At 42.6% G+C, this 22,292-nt stretch overlaps 1 protein-coding gene and 1 pseudogene across 14 annotated transcripts in view; one reads left to right on the top strand and one right to left on the bottom strand.

Annotated features, from left to right (window-relative positions):
• The window catches only part of LOC129459808 (zinc finger protein 91-like), a 70,118-nt gene that overhangs the window by 37,150 nt on the left and 10,676 nt on the right, over positions 1-22,292 (bottom strand). For 3 of the 14 annotated variants that reach the window (XM_063616186.1, XM_063616182.1, XM_063616185.1), the window contains 3 exons: positions 21,339-21,634; positions 18,966-19,148; positions 2,879-2,999 (listed from right to left, as the gene is read on the bottom strand). The exons of 3 other annotated variants lie outside the window; for them this stretch is intronic. Coding sequence is in view for 2 of the 11 variants with exons in the window: in XM_063616178.1 (XP_063472248.1) it covers positions 14,589-14,750 (162 nt within the window). In the remaining 9 variants the exon portion in view is untranslated. Of the gene's footprint in view, positions 1-2,878; positions 3,000-14,588; positions 14,764-18,965; positions 19,149-20,369; positions 20,634-20,938; positions 21,051-21,338; positions 21,635-22,292 lie in introns of those variants that run through there. 8 more of the 14 variants (XM_063616189.1, XM_063616181.1, XR_010115298.1 and 5 more) reach the window with 6 other exon arrangements.
• On the top strand, positions 3,432-4,426 carry LOC129459815 (cdc42 effector protein 3-like; annotated as a pseudogene).

Raw genomic sequence — 22,292 nt, forward strand, 5'->3', positions numbered from 1 at the left:
GAATAATTTTAATATACTACTCATAATGTATGTAGGATTTTAAAAAATTTTCTGAAACTATAATTCAGTTGAAAAACTACATTTCAAAAGTATGAATCACAATATTAAAACAACTAGGGAATTCATTCAAAGTAAATATTGTAGCTTTATATTCATACTCTTGTAGAAAATACTATTGAATGTATATGAATGCAGGTTGTCTACAAACATTACATATAACTGTGCTAATGGTACTGAAGTAATAAATAGAAACAAAGGTATGGCAACACACTCCACTTTTCAGTTTATAAAGTGAACTCTTTTTCTTTTTCTTTTTTTTTTTTTTTTTGAGACTGAGTTTTGCTCTTATTGCCCAGGCTGGAGTGCAACGGCATGCTCTCGGCTCACCTCAACCTCCACCTCCTGGGTTCAAGTGATCCTCCTGCCTCAATCTTCCGAGTAGCTGGATTACAGGCAAGCGCCACCATGCCCAGCTAATTTTGTATTTTTAGTAGAGACGAGATTACTCCATGTTGGTCAGGCTGGTCTATAACTCCCAACCTCAGGTGATCCGCCTGCCTTGGCCTCCCAAAGTGCTGGGATTACCAGCTTGAGCCACCGTGCCCAGCCATAAACTGAACTCTTTTTGCTTTTGTAGTATAAATACTTTAGCCTGCAAATAATTATCATGGATAATCAGGTTTCTGTCAAACAACTTACTCAGTATCTTTTAGTCTTTATAATTCTTTATTGCTAAATTTAATCCTATTTTTATGCTCAACTTTTGTGTGCTATTGGAATGAGCGTTACTCTGAACAAATCTGTCAACTTTAAAAGACTAAAAATCATAAGAACAATCTTTTGCCAAAGCAAAAACGAAGCAATTAATCTCAGGTCCCAGATAAAGATAATCCTGAGACAAAAAAAAAAAAAAAAAAAAAAAAAAAAAGACAAAGTTTTATTTAGCTATTATTTGACTTACATATATTTCAAAAAAAGGGAGACAAAAATCTATACATAATCTAAATGTTATAAGAAAAGAGATTTTAGTAAGATATTTTCTCTTACTTTTATGTAGACTAATTAAGCCTCTTATTTCTAATTTATATTTTCTTTTACAACAGCCAGGTCTCTAAATATGTTCTTGAACTCTTGGACACCTAAATTTTGCACACTGTGTGCACATGAAAGAATGTTTATGGAAGAAAAAACAGAAAAGAGAAAGGTGTTAAATAAAATTCATAGGTTCAGATGAATAAAGCGTGTTCTCAGAGACCTGTGAAGAGATTTAGATTCAGACACAATAATAGTGGGAGATTACAACATCCCACAGGCACTAATAGACAGATAATTGAAGAAGCAAATTAACAAAATATGAGAACCTAAACTCAACACTTGACCAAATATTCCTAATAGGTATCTACAGAACTCTTCATCTAAAAATAACATAACATACATTCTTCTCATCACCACGTGGCACATACTCTAAAACTGACCACACAATCAGAAATAAAAAAAATCCTCAGGAAATTCAAAAATCTCAAAATTATACAAACCAAACACACAGAGATATTACCACTGACCCCACAAAAATATCTTGAAGTCTACTATGAACACCTCTGTGGACACAAACAAGAAAATCTAGAAAAAATGAAAAAATTATTAAGGAATACATCCTTCCCAGAATGAACAAAAAAGAAATCAAAGCCCTAAATAGATGAACAAGAAGCTCAAAAACTGAATTGTAATAAACAGCCTACCAACCAAATAAAGCCAAGGACCAGACATTTACAGTTGGATTCTACCAGACGTACAAAAAAGTGGTCTGTACAAAAAAGTGCTGGTATTATTTCTACTAAAACTGTTTTTAAAAAATTAAGAAAATGTAACTTCTCTCCAACTCATTATATAAGAACAGTATTATTCTGATACCAAAACCTGGCAGAGATAAAACAAACCAAAAAAATTCAGGCCAATATCTTTGAACACTGATACAAAAATCTTCAACAAAATCCTGACAAAATCCAGCAGCATATCCAAAAGCTAACCCACTATGAGCAAGTCGAATTTATTTGGGGAATGTAAGGTTGGTTCAACATATACAAATCAACAAATGTGATTCATCACATAAACAGAACTACTAAAGACAGAAACCACAAGATTACCTCAATAGATGCAGAAAAAGCTTCTGGTAAATTTTAACATCTTTCACGTTAAAAATCCTCAAAAACTTAGGCATTGAAGGTACGTGCTTTAAAGTAAGTTATCTATGACAAACCCTCAGCCCCAACATACTGAATAAACAAAACCTGGAAGCGGATGGGTACAGTGGTTCACTCCTGTAATTTCAGCAATTTGGGAGGCCAAGGCAGGTGGATCGCCTGAGGTCAGGAGTTTGAGATCAACCTGGCTGACATAGCAAAACCCCATCTACTAAAAATGCAAAAATTAGCCAGGTGCGGTGGCGAGTGCCTGTAATCCCAGCTACTCAAGAGGCTGAGGAAGGAGAATCGCTTGAATCCAGAAGGGAGAGGCTGCAGTTGGCTGAGATTGTGCCACTGCACTCCAGCCTGAGAGACAAAGGGAGACTGTCTTAAAAAGGAAAAAAAAAAAAAAAGCTTGCAGCATTCCTCCTTGAAAACTGACACAAGGCAAAGATGCCTTCTCTTAACACTACTATTCAACATAAAATTGGAAGTCCTGGTCAGAGCAGTCAGGCAAAAGATAAAAATAAAAGGCATTTGGCTGGATGCAGTGGCTCACCCCTGTAATCCCAGCACTTTGGGAGGCCAGGGCGGGTGGATCACGAGGTCAGGAGTTCGAAACCAGCCTGACCAACACGGTGAAACCCTGTCTCTACTAAAAAATATAAAAATTAGCCAAGCGTGGTGTCACGTGCCTGTAATTTCAGCTACTCACGAAGCTGAGGCAGGAGAATCGCTTGAACCTGGGAGGCGGAGGTTGTAGTTAGCGAGATCGTGCCACTACCCTCCAGCCTGGGCGACAAAGCAAAACTCCATCTAAAAAAAAAAAAAATTAAAATTAAAATAAAAGGCATTTAAAAAGGAACAGAGGAAGTCAAACTATCCCTGTTTGCAGACAGCAAGATTCTACATCAGGAAAACCATAGAGTCGTGGCAGAATAGCTCTTTAAACTTACAAATAACTTCAGTATAATTTCAGGATACAGCCCTCCGTGCCCACCCGATCCCGGGCTGCGAGGGACCTGGGGAGCTGCAGCCTGGCCAGGGCAGTGCACTCAGGTGGCCTCGCTTCCCTGCGGGTCACCGCCCACCACGCCGGAACCACGCACAGCTAGAGCCACTTCTGAAGCCACTTGAGAAAAATGATGTAACAGTTCCTATTGAAAAAGATTCTTCAGAAACATATACCATCTGTGAAAAAAGTTGCCCTATTTTCCGTTTGCAAAATAGACATTCTCAAATTGCAAAATGCCAGCCAAGGCCCCAATTTACCTGAAAGCAACCAATAACAAGAAAGGAAAGAAATTTAAACTGAGACATTCTGTCTCCCGATATCATCAGTCCCCCTCTTGGAGACTTTTGCCACACCATCCAAATCGGCAAAGAGGGCCAAGCACGACGTCTTTGGAGATATTTCCTTACTTCAAGGGAACAATGAGCTTTTACCTGGAAACTAGGAGAAAGCACACCTGGGTCCGTTCCCTGGGCATAATAAGTTCTTCTGGGCCAACAGCACCTCAGACTCTGTGTTCACAGAAACACCCTCCTCAGTGGTCAAAAATACCATCTCCCTCACGATCACTGGAGGGTCCCAAGCTCTCATGTTGCTCTTATTGTCACCAGTGAACTTTAATTCCAAACAGGAGTCCTTTGGGCCAGCAAAGTTGCCAAGGCTTAGCTGCGAGTCCGTCATGGAGGAAAAAGGTCAGGAGAAAAGCAGTCTGTTGGAGAATGGGACAGTCCACCAGGGAGACAACTCGTGGGGCTCTAGCGGTTCTGCATCTTAGTCCAGACAGGGCAGGGACAGCCACTCCTCCAGCCTGTCCAAACAGTACCCCGACGGCCAGCCGAAGACATGTTTCACCATCCCACATCATGAGAGCTCATCAAGGGAAAGACTAAATCAGAGGAGTCCCTCTCTGACCTTACAGGTTCCCTCCTCTCCTTGCAGCTTGATATTGGGCCCTCGCTTTTGGATGAGGGGCTGAATGTCATGGAAAAAAATAAGTAACAGGATGCCAACTTATTTCCTTTGGGGTAGAAGGTACAAAAACAAATTAAACTAACCGCAGTTGAACAGAAGGGCTTCCGAAGCTGTATTTGCAGTTTTGTGATGGATTTTCTAAAGTAATATTCTTATATTTTTATTTTTTACCTGTTATGCCTTGTTTGCAAAAACAATTTAGTAAAAAAAACCTGTCTTGGCAAAACGAGGAAATCCGTCAGTCAGAACCCATTTTCAGCAGGCATTGGTGATGTTTGGCTCACATATTGTTTGCAGACACACAAGAAATCTGGCTTGGCCAGGATTGGCACTAGCTACGAAGGGCTGGGCAAGTCACATTAGAAATTTACAGAACTTTACAGCACTCCAACATTTTCTGAGCAAGAGGAAGTAAAAACGTATTTAACACCTCAGCCTTTTTTCTAGACTCTTTTCTATATATTGCTTGGGCTCACCATAGAGAATTCTCCAGTGTTAAAACTTTCCTGTTTTCACATTTGAACTTTATGGGTTTTGGAGATTTTCTCGTAGTTCTTATATATCCCTATATATTATATCTATATTGCAAAATTTTAACTGTCAGCTACATGTTGGTAAGATACGGGCAAAGTATTACTGTAACTAAGTTATTTTTAAAGTGAAAATATATTTTTACATGCCTTTGGAAAAAAATAATTTTAGGATACAAAATAAATGGACAAAAATTAGTAGCATCCCTGTGAATCAACGACATCCAGGCCAAATATGAATCATAAACATAATCCCATTCACAATTGCTACAAAAAGAATAAAATATCTAAGAGTACAGCTAACCAGGAAGGTGAAAGGTCTCTATAAGAATTACAAAACAATGCTTAAAGAAGTCAGAATGGCACAAATGGAAAACAACTTTATGCTCATCAATAGAAAAAATCAATATGATAAAAGTGATCATACTGTCCTGCAAAATTTAGATTTAATGCTATTCAATATCAAGTGACCAAAATATTTTTAACAGAATGAAAAAAAAACTGTTGTAAAATTCATATAAAACCAAAAAAGAGTCTGAATAGCCAAAGTAAACATAAGCAAAACAACAAAGCTGAAGGCATTACATTACCTGTTTTCTTTTTTTTTTTTTTTTTTTTTTTTGAGACGGAGTCTCAATCTGTCGCCCAGGCTGGAGTGCAGTGGCGTAATCTCGGCTCACTGCAAGCTCCGCCTCCCGGGTTCACGCCATCCTCCTGCCTCAGCCTCTCCGAGTAGCTGGGACTACAGGCGCCCGCCACCACGCCCGGCTAATTTTTTGTATTTTTAGTAGAGACGGGGTTTCACCGTGGTCTCGATCTCCTGACCTCATGATCCGCCCGCCTCGGCCTCCCAAAGTGCTGGGATTACAAGCGTGAGCCACCGCACCCGGCCACATTACCTGTTTTCAAATTATACTACAAAGCTACAGTAAACAAAGCAACATGGAACTGGTACAGAAACAAACTCATAGATGAATGTAACAGAATAGGGAGCCCAGAAATAATGCCACACACTTACAACCATCTGATCTTCACCAAAAGTAACAATAGAAATGTGGAAAGAATTCCCTGTTTAATAAATGGTTGTGGAATAACCAGCTAGCACAAACTGGACCCCTTTATTACACCATACACAAAAATCAACTCAAGATTAATTAAAGACTGAAATGTTAATTTTAAAATGATAAAAAACCCTGGAAGATAACTGAAGAAATACCATTCTAGATATAGAAACTGGCAGAGATTTCATGATGGAAACACCAAAAGCAATTTCAACGAAAGTAAAAATTGACAAATTGGACCTAATTAAACTAAAAATCTCCTTCAAAGAAAAGGAAACTATCAACACAATAAACAGACAACCTACAGAATAACAGAAAATATTTGCAAACTATGCTTCTGACAAAGGTCTAATATCCAGAATCCATAAGGAACTTAAAATTAAGTTTACAAGAAAAAAATACCTCATTAAAAAGTAGACAAGAAACATGAAAAAGATGTTTTTCGAAAGAAGACAAATATTTGGCTATCAAGCATATAATAAAATGCTCATCAATAATCATTAGAGAAATGCCAAGAAAAACCATGAGATGCCATCCACATCAGTGAGAACAGCTATTAAAATGTCAAAAAATAGATGCTGTCAAGGTTTCAGAGAAAAGGGAATACTTATACATTGCTGTTAACAGTGTACATTAATTCAATCATTGTAAAAAGCAGTGTGGCAATTCCTCACAGAACTAAAAACAGAATTACCATTTCACCAAGCAACCTCATCATTGGGTATATACTCAAAGAAATACAAATTATTCTCTCATAAAGACACATGCACAAGGGTGTTCACTGCAGCACTATTCACAATAGCAAAGACATGGAATCAACCTGAATGCCTATCAATGGTAGACTGAATAAAGAAAATATGGTATGATCAGGCACAATGGCTCATGCCTGTAATCCTAGCACTTTGAGCGGCCAAGGCAGGTGGATTGCATGAGCTCAGGAGTTTGAGACCAGCCTGAGCAATATGGGAAAATCCCATCTATAAAAATGCATCTCTAAAAAAAATACAGTAAGAAAAATTAGTTAGGCATGGTGGCACACACCTGTGGACCCACCTACTTGGAAGGCTGAGGAACAACAGTATTGCTTGGCCCACCACGATGGCTCATGCTTGTAATCCCAGAACTTTGGGAGGCCAAGGTGGGCGGATCACCTGAGGTCAGTTCAAGACTAGTCTGGCCAACATGGTGAAACCCTATCTCTTCTAAAAATACAAAAATTAGTCGGGCATGGTGGTGGTGGGCATCTGTACTCCCAGCTACTCAGGAGGCTGAGACAGGGTAATCGCTTAAACCCGGGAGGCGGAGGTTGCAGTGAGCTGAGATGGCACCATTGCACTTCATTCTAGACAAGAGTGAGACTGTCTCAAAAAAAAAAAAAAAAAAAAAAAAAAAAAAAAAAAAAAAAAAGGCTGGGCACAGTGGCTCATGCCTGTAATCCCAGCACTTTGGGAAGCAGAGGTGGGCAGATCACTTAAGGTCAGGAGTTCCAGACCAGCCTGGCCAACATAGTGAAACCCCATCTCTATTAAAACTACAAAAATTAGCCAGACGTGGTGGCAGGCACCTGTAACCCCAGCTACTCAGTAGGCTGAGGCAGGAGAATTGCTTGAACCCAAGAGGCGGAGGTTGCAGTGAGCCAAGATTATGCTACTGCACTTCAGCCTGGGCAACAGAGTGAGACCCTGTCTCTAAAATAAAATAAAATATATAATAAAAAAATATGATACATAAACATCATGGAATACTGTGTGGTCATAAAAAACAAACAGAAAACAATAACCAAAAACATTGTTTTTGTATAATTCATATAAAACCAAATTGTAAAATTCATATAAAATCAAAAAAGGGTCTGAATAGCCAAAGTAAATATAAGCAAAACAACAAAACTGAAGGCATACATTACCTGTTTTCAAATTATACTACAGAACTACAGTAAACAAAGCAACATGGAAGTGGTACAGAAAAAACAAGATTATGCCCTTTATAGCAACATGAAGCTGGAGACCATTATTCTTGGAAAACTAATGCAGAGGCCAGACGTAGTGGCTCATGCCTGTAATCCCAGCACTTTGGGAGGCCGAGGCAGGCAAATCACCCGAGGTCAGGAGTTGGAGACCAGCCTGGCCATTATGGTGAAACCCCGTCTCTCTTAAAAAATACAAAAATTAGCCAGGCATGGTGGTGGGCACCTGTAATCCCAAGCTACTTGGGAGGCTGGGGATGGAGAATAGCTTGAACCCAGGAGGCGGAGGTTGCAGTGACCAAAGATCACGCCATTGCACTCCAGCCTGGGTGACAAGAGTGAAACTGTGGAGAGGAGGAGAGAGGGAGAGGGAGAGGGAGAGGGAGAGGGGAGGAGAGGAGAGAAAAGAAAAGAAAAGAAAAGAAAAGAAAAGAAAAGAAAAGAAAAGAAAAACTAATGCGGAAATGGAAACCAAATGCAGGTTATTTATAAGTAAGAGCTAAATAATAAAAACATGAACACAGAGGGGAACAACAGACACTGAAGCCTAGTTGAGGGTGGAGGGTGGCAGGAGAAACAGGGTCAGAAAAAATACCTCTTTGGTGCTATACTTAGTACCTTAGTTACAAAATAATCTATACACAAAACCACCATGACAGAATTTTAGCTGTATAACAAACCTGCATGTGTACCCCTAAACCAAAAATAGAAGTTAAAAAAAAAAACTCCCTGGGTGGGGAAGAGTACACTCCAGGTAGAAGGACTGGTTTGTGCTACAGATAGTGGCCCAGGTGGGGCTGTACTCTGATTTATTTCTGGGTCCATGCAGGCAGATGAGTTTATAAACAGGTGGTCCAGAACCCAGGCTGGTGGACAAAACAGGTTGCTGCTGCAGATTCAGCGTCTGGAGGTGGGAATATGCCAGAAGACTTGGAGACACTTCTGTAAAAGTTTTTGGCGAAAAAAACACTAGGATCAAAAATGCTGTAGTAAAATTCCTGAGTGTGGTTCCCTGTCCTGGGAGAGGTGTGGACACATTAATGTCTAGTGGGTATGTTAGTGAGTGGGTGAAAATCTTGTGGTGGTGGCTGCGGCAAAAGAGGATCTGCCATCAGAGCTCCTTTCCTCTTAAGTTTTAGGTCCTCTGTCATCCTGGAAGGGGAGCTGGAATCACAGAACAAGGCACAGTGTGACAGCCTGTGTAGAGAGCACAGCCTCTCATTCCTGGACACCCAGAGGTTTATTCTAATCCCGGTGTCTGTGATATCTTTCTTCTGGCACCAAATCTGTAGAGTTTGCTGAACACCAAGCAATTCTCCAACACCAACTTACTGTCTAACACTTCAATTCTGACACCACCAAGAGTCAGCACAGACCTTGATTCAGGGCTCAGTCCCACAACTTTGTCCTCACTGCAGATTCCAGTCACAAACTCTATAAGCCCATCTATGCTTCTGAGATACTGTTTAGAAACTGGGGACTCCCATAATGTTACTGAAATTTACTAATTTGTTAGAGCTACTCACAGAACTCAGCAGAACACTGTAGTCATATTTACCATTTTCACATAAAAGATACAACCCAGGACAGGCGCGGCAGCTGACTTCTGTAATTCCACCACTTCAGGAGGCTGAGACAGGCGAATCACCTGAGATCAGGAGTTCAAGACCAGCCCGACCAACATGGAGAAACCCTGTCTCTAGTAAAAATACAAAATTAGCCAGGCATGGTGGCACATGCCTGTAATCCTAGCTACTTGGGAGGCGGAGGCAGGAGAATCACTTGAACCCGGGAGACGGAGGTTGTAGTGAGCTGAGATTGTGCCATTACACTCCAGCCTGGGCAACAAAACTCCGTCTCAAACAAACAAACAAAAAAAAAGGTACAACCCCAACAAAGTCATGTGAAAAAAATGTATAAGACCAAGAATAAAGGTGGAAAAAGATGAAGTACATAGATGATAAACAGCTGTGATTAATAAAATTCTCTATCTTTTGTGTTCTCCAAGAACACTTTATTGGGGGGGAACCCTTTTCATTATGATGCCTACCACCAACACGCCCGACTAATTTTTGTATTTTGAGTAGAGACAGGGTTTCACCATGTTGGCCGGGCTGGTCTTGAACTCCTGACCTCAGGTGATCCACCCACCTTGGCCTCCCAAAGTTCTGGGATTACAGGCATGAGCCATCGTGGTGGGCCAAGCAATACTCTTGTTCCTCAGCCATCCAAGTAGCTCTGACCACAGGCATGTGCCACCATGCCTAACTAATTTTTCTTATTGTATTTTTTTTAGAGATGCATTTTTATAGATGGGATTTTCCCATATTGCTCAGGCTGGTCTGAAACTCCTGAGCTCACGCAATCCACCTGCCTTGGTCTCTCAAAGTGCTGGGATTACAGGCATGAGCCATTGTGCCTGATCATACCATATTTTCTTTATTCAGTCTACCATTGATAGGCATTCAAGTTGATTCCATGTCTTTGCTATTGTGAATAGTGCTGTAGTGAACACCCTTGTGCATGTGTGTTTATGAGAGAATAATTTGTATTTCTTTGAGTATATACCCAATGATGAGGTTGCTTGGTGAAATGGTAATTCTGTTTTTAGTTCTGTGAGGAATTGCCACACTGCTTTTTACAATGGTTGAATTAATGTACACTGTTAACAGCAATGTATAAGTATTCCCTTTTCTCTGAAACCTTGACAGCATCTATTTTTTTGCTCTCTTTTCTTGCCTATTACACAGCCAGAAAAACACTTTGCGCATTTTCTACTTTTTCTCATTAAAAATAAGCTGACTTTGTCTTCAGTGGTAAACATAAAATACTTCTTAATCAAACTGAACTTGTTTATTTTCTTCCCACAGGCTCCTGAACTTTGAGCTACCCTCAGTCTGAGCCACCATACAACCCCATTTTATGTTTATCCTAAGGATATGCTGACTTCAGGGTAAAACATTCTCAAAATCTGATTTTATTACCCTCCATTTAAACATTCCCCTCCTACCTCCTTACTAATCTTGTTTGCTTTTCCCTAGGAAAAAAAGCCATTGTCTGCCTAATCTTTGCAGTCTTTAAAAATCTTATAGTCGCTACTTCCTCCTGTTGCAATACTCCTTTGAAATTCAAGTTTTTACATACATCTAACTTTTATTTTAAAAAGTCTAGAAACTGCCTCAAAACAATAACAACTTCATCTTCAGTAAGACCCTCCCAATACTCTTTTATATTAACATTATTAACATTAACTGCATCTGCGTGTGGGTTGCCAGCTTTCCAGGGCTCTGTAGATTGTCTCAGTATAGAGGCTTCTTCCATAGCTGAGGTGAGCAAACTGGGACATCTGCAGGGGAGGCTCCCCAGAAGGAACTAACTGGGTCTTTAAAAACCTCCTTTTGCAGGCTCAATATTAGACTTAGCTTGGAGTCCCTGGGTTTAAGCTTTAATTTCTATGTCAGAGTTATTAACTTGGTTTTTGAAACTATAACTAGGTGGTAGAATAACTCAGCAAAATTACGCAAACTGTTCATATAAGGGAAGAAAAGTTTAAGGTGCTTACATCTTATACCTCAGTAAGAAAAGCAAAAGTATTTATTCCTTTCAGACAATAAATATATTGTTATTATTTGTATCAAAAATCATGTAGCAAACAATTAGTCAGCCGGGCACAGTGGCTCATGCCTGTAATTCCGGCAGGTTGGGAGGCCGAGGTGGGTGGATCACCTGAGGGCAGGAGTTCGAGACCAGACTGGCCAACATGGTGAAACCCCATCTCTACTAAAAATACACAAATTAGCCGGGCATGGTGGCAAGCGCCTGTAATCCCAGCTACTCGGGAGGCTGAGGCAGGAGAATCACTTTAACCCAAAAGGCAGAGGTTGCAGTGAGTTGAGATTGCACTACTCCACTCCAGCCTGGGTGACAAGAGAGAAACTCCGTCTCAAAAAAAAAAAAAAAAAAAGAAAAAAAAATAGGCACATGGGAACACTTCTAGGAGATACCAAGTTTCATCACATAAAATTTAGCATTAAACTCAAAAATCAAAATATCAGGATATAGAACCAGGCATGGCAGCTCACATCTGTAATCTCAGCACTTTGGGAAGCCAAGATGGAAGGACCATGAGGGCAGGTATTTGAGAGCATCCTGGGCCACATGGTGAAACGCCGTATCTACTAAAAATACAAAAATTAGCTGGGAGCGGTGGTGCACGTCTGTAATCCCAGCTACTGGGGAGGCTGAGACAGGAGAATTCCTTGAATGTCTGAACCCAGGAGGCAGAGGTTGCAGTGAGCTGAGAGCACACCATTGCACTCCAGCCTGGGCGACAGAGCAAGACTTCGACTCATAAATAAATAAATAAATAAAAAACCCTTAGGTCAAAATAAGTGAAGAAAGCTTTTCAAGATACAGATATGTCTTCCTCATGTGTCAAGTCAGGCCATTCAATAAGATTGTCCTGCTCACTTAAGTGCTCAATAACCCCCTCTCAGGAGACTCTGAACTATGCCCCAGTGAGTGCCTCAGGCACATTATACTCTGCAAGTTCTTACACCATCTAACTGGGGTCAGTCTTTTGGTTTTTTTTTGTTTTTGTTTTTTGTTTTTTTTTTGTCTTTTGGAGTGCTAGGTATTTTTTTTCTAGAAATTTTTTTACTATTTTTCTTGCACTATTTTTCTGCCTCCTAAAGGAATCCAGGAGGCAGAAATTATTTGTTTTCTCCTCAGTACTAGTATCTGATTGGCTGACCAGCAATGTGTCTCCAAGAAATGAAAGCTGAATTGGGTGAAGGCAATATTAATGTCTCAAGGAATTAACTTTAAAAAAAAAAAGTGCACCAGGAAATGCCTCTTAGCCTCAGGGCATCCATGTCCACACTTGAGAAGCTAAACTCAATACCTCAGGTTGTCCTATGAGAGAATATGACCCAGAAGGTGATATTCACTAGACACTCTAGCACACATAGCCATGGTGGGTATCTTGGTTTATCCCCATACAGTACTGAAATCTAGGTCCCAAGAGAAAACTGAAGGGTGACTGAAGACACATCACCCTATAAAGTTTCCAAAAGGAAAACTTGACCCAAAAACATTCTGGTAAGATATCTGTGTCTAGGGAGAACAGACGAAAAAAACACACAGAGATATTTTACAATACAGTGTCAGGAGATTATTCTTTGCTTTCTTCTCATAGGAAGTATTTACAAAAAGAAAACAAATCTTTTTAAATGTGCCATCAAATGCTTTGTCAAAAAACAAATTAATTGGCCAGATGCGGTGGCTCACGTCTGTAATCCCAACTCTTTGGGAGGCCGAAGTAGGCAGACCACTTGAGGCCAGGAGTTCGAGAGCAGCCTGGCCAACATACTGAAACTCTGTCTGTACTAAAAATACAAAAATTAGCCAGACGTGGTTGTGGGCGCCTGTAATTCCAGCTACTTGGGAGACTGAGACAGGAGAATCATTTCAGCCCAGTAGGCGGAGGTTGTAGTGAGCCTAGACTGCGTAACTGCACTCCAGCCTGGGTGACAGAGCAAGGCTCTGTCTCAAAAATTAAAAATAAAAATGATTAAAATCAGTATCAGAACGTACACTACAGGACAAATAGTTGATAAAGTGAATTAGGGAGGGGAAATTGGCATTTGGGAATGTCAGACGAAACTGGAAATTTAGTATTTTACTGCAAGCCAGAGTTAGGCTGGAGGAACAGGGGATGAGGAGTGGACTTGAGGCCCTGCTTGAGACACACGTAAAAAATTCAGGGAAAAATCGTCCCCTTTGGAGTGTGAGAATAATTAAGTGGCAGGCAATTAGATTGAGGTGGCTCTAGTCCCTGGATTTCCACTTCTAAAAATAAAAATCTAAACTCAAGAGCATTTTCTGGTAAATTACTACATTGGCAGAAACAAAATTTAGGCTTAAGCAACTATAGGCTGCCAATTAAGCTCTGATTACATAACCAGGATATTTCTACCTAGATTGTAAAAATTAAGAAACTAGGCCAGGCGCGGTGGTTCATGCCTGTAATTCCAGCACTTTCGGAGGCCAAGGTGGGTGGATCACCTGAGGTCAGGAGTTCGAGACCAGCCTGGCCAACAAGGTGAAACCCCGTCTCTCCGAAAAGTAAAAACATTGGCCTGGTGTGGTGGCAGGGGCCTGTAATCCCAGCTACTAGGGCTGAGGCAGGAGAATCGCTTGAACCCGGGAGGCAGAGGTTGCGGTGAGCCGAGATCACGCCACTGCACTCCAGCCCGCGCGAGAGAGCAAAACTTCTCAAAAAACAAAACAAAAAAACCCTACATAATTGTACCTAGCAAATTACTGAATTTGGTTTTCTTTATCACGAACCTTATAAAAATATTTCCTTCAAGGCCTTTCATAGACCACAAATTACAAACCATAGCTGGGTGCTTTACAATGTTTGAATCACTCTGATTAAATTAATATTTTCGCGGTGACGCCCATAAATTTTTAATAGGAAAAAAGAGACCCTGGAAACCCCACGGACTAAAGCGCTTCCTATTCATGGGCCAGTACCCCGAGTCAGGATTCTCCCCTGACGACCTTCCCGTGATCCCTGCACAATCTGGGAGAGACGCGGCGCTGCGGGTTCAGAGCTGCCCAGAGAGGGCTCCAGGCCAGGGCAGTCACTGGGCAGGGAAGAGACAGGCCGCCCGGAGCCCGCCCGTCAGCACAGCCGCCATCTTATCGCTGAAGGGGACTGAAGCCGAGCTGGGCAAGGAGAACTCGGGGCACGGATTGTGGAGCTGACTGCCGGGAGGCCTGAGTCCCGCCACAGCCGCATCCCACCGGTTTCAACCAGTCCTGTTCCCTCTCTCGGGACGTCGCACCTGGCAGTCTCACCATTTCTAGGCTTCCAGGGGTTCCTGGCGTCTTAGCTGTGGCTCTCCAATACCTGCAGGTCACAAAGACACACAGGCTGGGCCTCCTGGAGCAGAGGACACAGAGAAGTGAAGTCGAGACCTGGAACTCCCGCGGCAGCGAGAGACAAAGGCCCCGCCACATCCCGGAAGCCGCCCTGTCTGCTCCAGCTTTGTGCCTGATTGGACAGTTCCCAGCCCAGCGTCCCTGATTAGATAACGTTTAAGACCCCGCCTTCTCAGGCCCTGAGTGACAGAAGATGTGATGAGACGTTGGGCTGAATGAGGAAAGAGTGACAGCCTAGGCTGCAGCCTTTTCAGGCAGGGCTTCCTCAGCTCAGCCAGGCCCACCTCAGAGCATGGGAAAATCCTCTCTCTTCTTTGCTCTCTTTTTCAATGTATTCAAAATGTGAACAAAAATATTTTATGTATATTAATAATACATAAAATTTTTGTTCCAGAGAAAATCAACTTTTTTTTTTTTTTGAGACAGAGTCTCGCTCTGTCGCCCAGGCTGGAGTGCAGTGGCGCGATCTCGGCTCACTGCAAGCTCCGCCTCCTGGGTTCACGCCATTCTCCTGCCTCAGCCTCTCCGAGTAGCTGGGACTGCAGGCGCCCGCCACCACGCCCGGCTAATTTTTTTTGTATTTTTAGTAGAGACGGGGTTTCACTGTAGTCTCGATCTCCTGACCTCGTGATCCGCCCGCCTCGGCCTCCCAAAGTGCTGGGATTACAAGCGTGAGCCACCGCGCCCGTCCGAGCCTCCCATTTTTTAGGTGTTTTGCTCAGTGAAATGTCACAATATTCAAAATATGTGGTTGCTAGATAGAAGAGTCACATCACCTAAGTTCTGGTTTCAGTGATATGTCACAATCTTTCTTTTTGACAGGGTTCAGGGAGGAGAGGAGTCATTATCACTGAGACGATGAACAAAAATAAATGTCCTAATAACCCCATGCTCAGGGTCCATGTGAGAGAGTTGAATCACCCATGTGTTGAACCCAGTGACATGTCAAAATATACAATTTATGCAGTGCCCAGGCAGGAGGAGACAGTATTTTCACCTAAGTGTCATGCCCAGTGATACATCACAATACCTTCTGTGACAGAGTCCAGGCAATGGGGAAGAGTCACATTAACTAGATGCTGAGTCAAAAAAATATGTCACAAAAATCACTGAAGGGAGGGCCCAGGCAGGAGAGTCAAATTACCTAAATTAGGGGCTCAGAGATATGTTGCAATGACCTCTGTGGGTAGGACTCAGGAGAAACAGGAGAGTCACATTATCTAAGTGCTGAATAAAGCTATATGACACAATCACCCAATTTGATAGGCCCAGGCAAAACAAGAGAGTCATATCACATAAGTGCTGGGTCAAGTGATGTGTCACAGTCCTCATTATGGACAGTTCCTAGGAAGAAAAGGAGAGTTGCATCATCTAGGTGATGGGCCTAGAGAAGTCACAATAGGTTGTGTGGGCTGGGATCATGCAGAAAAGTCGAATCACTTGTGTGGAGCCTAATGATAAGTCACTCTCTTTTCTGTGGGCGTGGACCAGGCAGGGGAGGAGAATCATAACATCTAGGTGCTGGGCCCAGAGATGGGTCACAATCTCTACTATTTGGTAAAGCCCAGGCAAGAAAGGAGAGTCACATCAAATAGTTGACGGGCCAAGAGGTATATCACAATGCCCCCAGTAGGCAAGGTTTAGGCAGGAGACAAACTACATTGATGCTGGTCACTGCAATATGTCACAATGTCTTTTAAGGGCAGGACCAGGCAAAATAACTTGCTGATGGGCCTAGTGATATGTCATTTTTTTTCTGGGCAAAATCTAGGAAAAAGAGACAAGTCACATCAGCTCTGTGCTGAAACCAGCAATAGATATCATTATCCCACAGTGAACAAGGACCAGGCAGGTGAAAAGATTAATATCACCTGGGTGATTGGCACAAACATATGTCAAAATATCCCTGGAAGGCAGTGGCCTGGCAGGAGAGTTACATCAGCTGGGTATTGAAATTAGCTATACTTTACCATAGCCTAAGTAGAGAGGACACGGTGACAGAGTGCTATCAGGCAACTCTAGGTGCTGAGGCTGGGTGCTGAGCCCAAGGATATGTCACAATGTTTCTGTGGGCAAGGCTCAGGCAGGAGAAAAACTTCTTCTTTCTTAGATGTAGTCTTGCACTATCACCCAGTCTGGAGTGCAATGGCTCAATCTTGGCTCATTGCAACCTCCAGCTCCTGGGTTCAAATGATTCTCCTGCCTCAGCCTCCCAAGTAGCTGGGATTACAGCCACCTGCCACCACACCCAGATACTTTTTGTATTTTTAATAGACACAAGGTTTCACCATGTTGACCATGCTGGTCTTGAACTCCTGACCTTGTAATCCACCTGCCTTGGCCTCCCAAAGTGCTGGGATTACAGGCAAGAGCCACCGCACCTGGCCTGAGAGGAGAGTCACTTCTTTCTAGGTGATGAGGCCAGAGACATGCCACAAAGCCTCCTGTGGACAATGCCTGGGCAGGGGCCTCTCATCCCCTAGGTGACAGATATGTCACCAAGAGATATGTCACAATACTCTTAATATTCTATGCCCTGGCAATAAAGGCAAGTTACATCACCTAAGTACTAGGTCCAGGGATATGTCACAATTCCTCTTTCATCAAAGCCCAGGCATAAGTGGAGAGTCACACCACCTAGGCGATGAATGAAAAGATACATCATCATACCTCTGTAGGCAAAGCCCATGCAGGAGAGTTACAACACCTAGGTGTTGGCCCCACTGATGTGTCAAAATACATAATGTATGCAGGGTTTAGGCAGGAGAAAAGAGTAACATCACCTAGGATCCTGGCCAAGCAATATATCAAACTCTCTTTTTGGGTATATTTCAAGCAGTAGAGTCACATCACCTAGATTCTCAGTCCAGCAATAAATACATCACAATGCCCCCTGTGAAAATGACTGAAGAATAAGAGGAGAGTAACATCACCTAGGGGCTAGGCCAAGCTGTGTGTCACAATCACACCTGCGATCAGGGCCTAGTCATGAGAGGAGAGTCACATCAAGTTAAGTACCGGGCCACATGACATATCACAATCCCCATGTGGACAGGTTCCAGGAAGACATCACCTAGGTGCTGGGCCCAAGAACATGTGACAATGTCTCTTATAGGCAAACACAGGGTAGGAGAGGGGAGGGGATGACATCAAACATCTGATGGGCCAAGAGGTATGTCACAATGCCCTCTATGGGCAGAGTCCAGGCTGGAGACACATATCACCTCAGCGTTGGGCCCATGAATATGTGACAGTGCCTTCTAAGGGCAGGCCCAAGGCAAAAGAGTAACATCATTATGCAGCTGGGCCCAGCAGTTTGTTACAATCTCTGCTGCAGTTGAAACCTAGAAAGAAGAGAAGAGTCAGGCCGGGTGCAGTGGCTCATGCCTGTAATCCCAGTACTTTGGGAGGCCGAGGCGGGAGGACCACCTGAGGTTAGAAGTTTGAAACCAGCCTGGCCAACATGGCAAAACCCCGTCTCTACTGTAAATACAAAAATTAGCTCGGCATGGTGGCACATGCCTTTAATCCCAGCTACTTGGGAGGCTAAGGCAGGACAGTCGCTTAAACCCAGGAGACGGAGGCTGCAGTGAACTGAAATCATGCCACTGCACTCCAGCCTGGGAACAGAGTGATACTCCATCTCAAAATAAAATAAAATAAAATAAAATTGAATTAAAATAAAATAAAATAAAATAAAATAAAAAGAAAAGAAGAGTTACACCAGCTAGGTGTATTGGGCCTAGCAATATGTCACAAGATGTTTTGTGAGAAGGAACTAAGCAGTAAAAGGAAGTCATATTACCTGGGTGATGAGCACAGAGATATATGACAATGACTCCCTGCAGGCAGAACCCAAACAAGAGTGTTACATTACCTGGGTTTTAGACCCAGCAATATGTCACAATGACCCATGTAGGCAAAGCAGAGGCAGGAGAGTAACGTAACCTAGGGAGGATGGCAGCAATATTTCACAGTTCTCACTGTGGACAGCACCAAAGCAGGAGAGAAAACTTCCATCACTTGGGTGCAAGGCCCAGTGATATGTCACAATGCCCCATATAAAAACACAGAGGCAATAAAATAGCGTCACATCACCTAGTTTCTGGTACAGCGATATGTCATGATTCCATCTGTGGGTTAAATCCAGGCAGGAGAGTAAACTCACTCAGGTTCTAAACAGAAGCATGTGTCACAATCACATGTGCAGGAAGGTCCAAGATGAGATTAACAAGCCTGTACATATCCTGCTTCTGTGTGCAGCAGCAAGGCAGAAGAGGAGAATCACATTACCTGGGTGCAAGGCTCTGAGATATGTTACAATGTCTTTTTCGAGTAGCACCAAGGCAGAAGAATAGAGTTACATCACTTAGGTGCTGGGTCCAGCAGTATGGCACAATCCTATTTGTAGGCTGAGCCAATTCTGAAGAATCACATTACTCAGGTGCTGGGCAGAAGTGTGTGTAAAAATCACACCTAAAGGAAAGACCAGAGATGAGATTAACAATCCTGTACATACCCTAATTCTTGGTATGAGAGTCAACACCTCCTGTATGTTGGGTCTAAGTACATAAGTGACAATTTTTAGAATGAGTTAAATCACTGAATGGGAGACTCAATCCCTCTTACTGGCTGTGTCACCTTAGTGGAATCAGACAAACAGGTGTGTTCAATCTTGGTCTGAAAGTCACCAACTTACCTTTGGACTGGATTCACTTATGAGAGTAAATTTTACAACTTGCTTGCAACTGTCTCTGCATATGAGATTCAGAACCTCCAGTGGACCGTTCTTGTGAAAAGATGATAATCTTTACTGTTGGCTGGGTGTACAGGAATGTCAAAACCTTAACTGTACACTGAGGCTAGTTAGAATACTCTCTGTACCAACCGAGGATTTATAAGATATGCATGAGAGTCGCAATCTTTTGTGACTGGGAGACATTTGTGCTGGTATGGACCCATGATCGTACCTGTGGCTCTATGCTCAAATAAGAGAGTCAACATCTCTGTAATGGCTGGGTCCAGATATGAGCGTTGTCACCTACCTATAAGCTAGGCTAATGAGTCACCACCTCATGTTGCCTGATGTTCACATATGACAGTCACAATTTTAACTCTGCACTGCATCCACATGTAAGATTTAAGACCTCACCAGTAGGCTCTGTCCATGGATGAAGGTGACAATCTTAACAATTGGCAAAGTGTGCATACATAAAACAATCTCATCTGTTTTCTGGACCCTGTTATGACACTCTCTGGACCACTTGAGGGCTTTATACAATATGGGAGAGACTGTAATTTTCTTTAACCTTCCTATAAAGCGGAGAGCCAGAATCTTACCCATTTTCCTAAGCCCACATATGAGAGATAGTATGTCTCCTATTGGCTGATTTCAGATATGAGAGTCAACATTGCACCAATGATCTGAACAAAGATATATGTCACAATCTCCCCTGTGGATAGGGAGAGAGCAGGAGACTTATATCATCTGCGTAATAGGCCAGGTATATGTCACAATCTTCTCTGAGAGCAGACACCAGGCAGAAGAGTTAAAACCTGGGTGCTTAGTCAAGGATATGTTAAATTTCCTCCTGAAATCAGGGAACAGACAGTAGAGTCACATCACATGGGTGCTGAGACCAGTGATATGTCACAATGCTCCCTGTAAGCAAAGCTCAGGCAGAAGAAACACGTCACCTGATTTCTGGGCCAGAAGGTATGTCACAATCTCTCATATGAGGGAAGCCTTGTATAAAAGGAGAGTCACATCAAATAGTTGATGCTCTTAAAGATATGTCACAATGCTCTCTTGTCAGTGTCCATACAGAAGACTCATGTCACCTTGTTGCTGGGCCCAGTAATATGTCACAATGCCTTTTCAGGTACAGGCCAAGGCAAAACAGTAATGTCACATTGGCGTAGAGCCCCACAATATGTCTCAGTCTTCCTTGCTAGCAGAACCTATGATGGAAGAAGAATCACACTTGTTTGGTACTGAGCCACATGATATGTCACAACTCCCCCTGTGAGCAGGGACCAGGCAGGAGAAGAAAGTCACATCATGTTGGTGAGGTGTGACATTATCACAATGCTCCTTGTGGGCAGTAGAGTTGCATTACCAGGGTGTCTCACCCAGCAATATGTCACAATTGCGTATGTGGTCAGGGGACAGGCAGGAGAGTCACAAAACCTGGGTGTGGGGCCCAGAGATATGTGACAATGCATTCTGTGGGCAGTGCCAAGGCAAAGGAGGAGATTCACATCACCTAAGTGCAAGGCGCAGCGATATGTCATAATGCCCCCTGTGAGCAGCACCAATGCAGAAAAAGAGAGTCATATCCCCTCAGTTCTGGGTTCAGCAATATGTCACTATTCCATCTGTAGGCAAGAAAGTCAGATCACTCAGGTGCTAGGCAGAGAAATATATGTTCCAAGTAAACCTGCGAGAAGGTACAGGGATCAAATTAACAATCCCACACATGTTCCGGTTTTAGGTATAGGAGGTTAACCCTTCCTATATGTTGTATCTAAGGACAGGAGTTACAATCTCAACAGTAGACAAAATTGGTACCTAACAGCCTATACTCCTGCTGTGGACTTTGTCTAATTAGTGAAGTCACAGCCTCATAGGTGTGCTGATTCTTGCTCTGAGTGTCACCAACTCACCTGTGGACTGGATCCAAATATGAGAGTCAATTTTTCCATCTTTGACTTCCTCTATGTGTGAGATTCAGAACTCACAATGATGATGTGTACTGTTTGATGGGTGTTCACATAACGGTAAAAGTCTCCTCTGTGTGCTGGGTCTTGTTAGCACACGTTTTTTCTTTTTTGAGATGGAGTCTCACACTGTCGCCTGGGCTGGAGTGCAGTGGTGCGACCTTGGCTTACTGCAACCTCTGCTTCCCAAGTTTAAGCGATTCTCCTGCCTCAGCCCCCAGAGTAGCTGAAATTACAGGCACCTGTGAGGGATCAGTCAGAATGGTAAGAAAAATTATAGGGAAAGGACACAAACCTTCTGAAATTTCGGAAGGCTCTGCAAAGACCCAGGGGAGAACAGCTGAAGGCAGCTGTACACTGGGTCCAGGCAGGAGAGCCAAATTACTCAGGTGCTAAAAAAAGGTGTATATCACAAACACACCTGAATTAACGTTGAGGTATGAGATTAACAATTTCACACATTTTTTAGTTCTAGCTGAGACACAATACCCTCTGTATCTTGGGTGTAAGTACCTGAGTGACAATCTCAATGATAGTCTGAATCTGCATATGAGAACTTCAATCCCTCCTGCAAATTGTGTCATTTTAGTGAAGTCACTGACTCACAGGTGTGCTGAATCTTGGTGTCAGAGACACTAACATCTCTATGGATCGAATTCACATATGAGATTCAATTGTCCAACTTTTGACTGCATCTGCATAAGAGCTTCAGAACCTCAACAGTGAGCTGTGTTTATGTGGAAAGATGACAGTGTTTACTGTTGGCAGGCTATGCATGAGTGTCACAACCTCCCCTGTGTGCTGAGTTCTGTTAGGACATTCTCTGTACCTCTTGACAACTTTACACAGTATGTGAGAGAGTGTTAATTCTTTATGACCTTCATACAAAGAGGAGACCCA

The sequence above is a fragment of the Symphalangus syndactylus genome, chromosome 13 (genome assembly GCF_028878055.3).
Source record: "Symphalangus syndactylus isolate Jambi chromosome 13, NHGRI_mSymSyn1-v2.1_pri, whole genome shotgun sequence".
Taxonomy (NCBI): Eukaryota; Metazoa; Chordata; class Mammalia; order Primates; family Hylobatidae; genus Symphalangus; species Symphalangus syndactylus.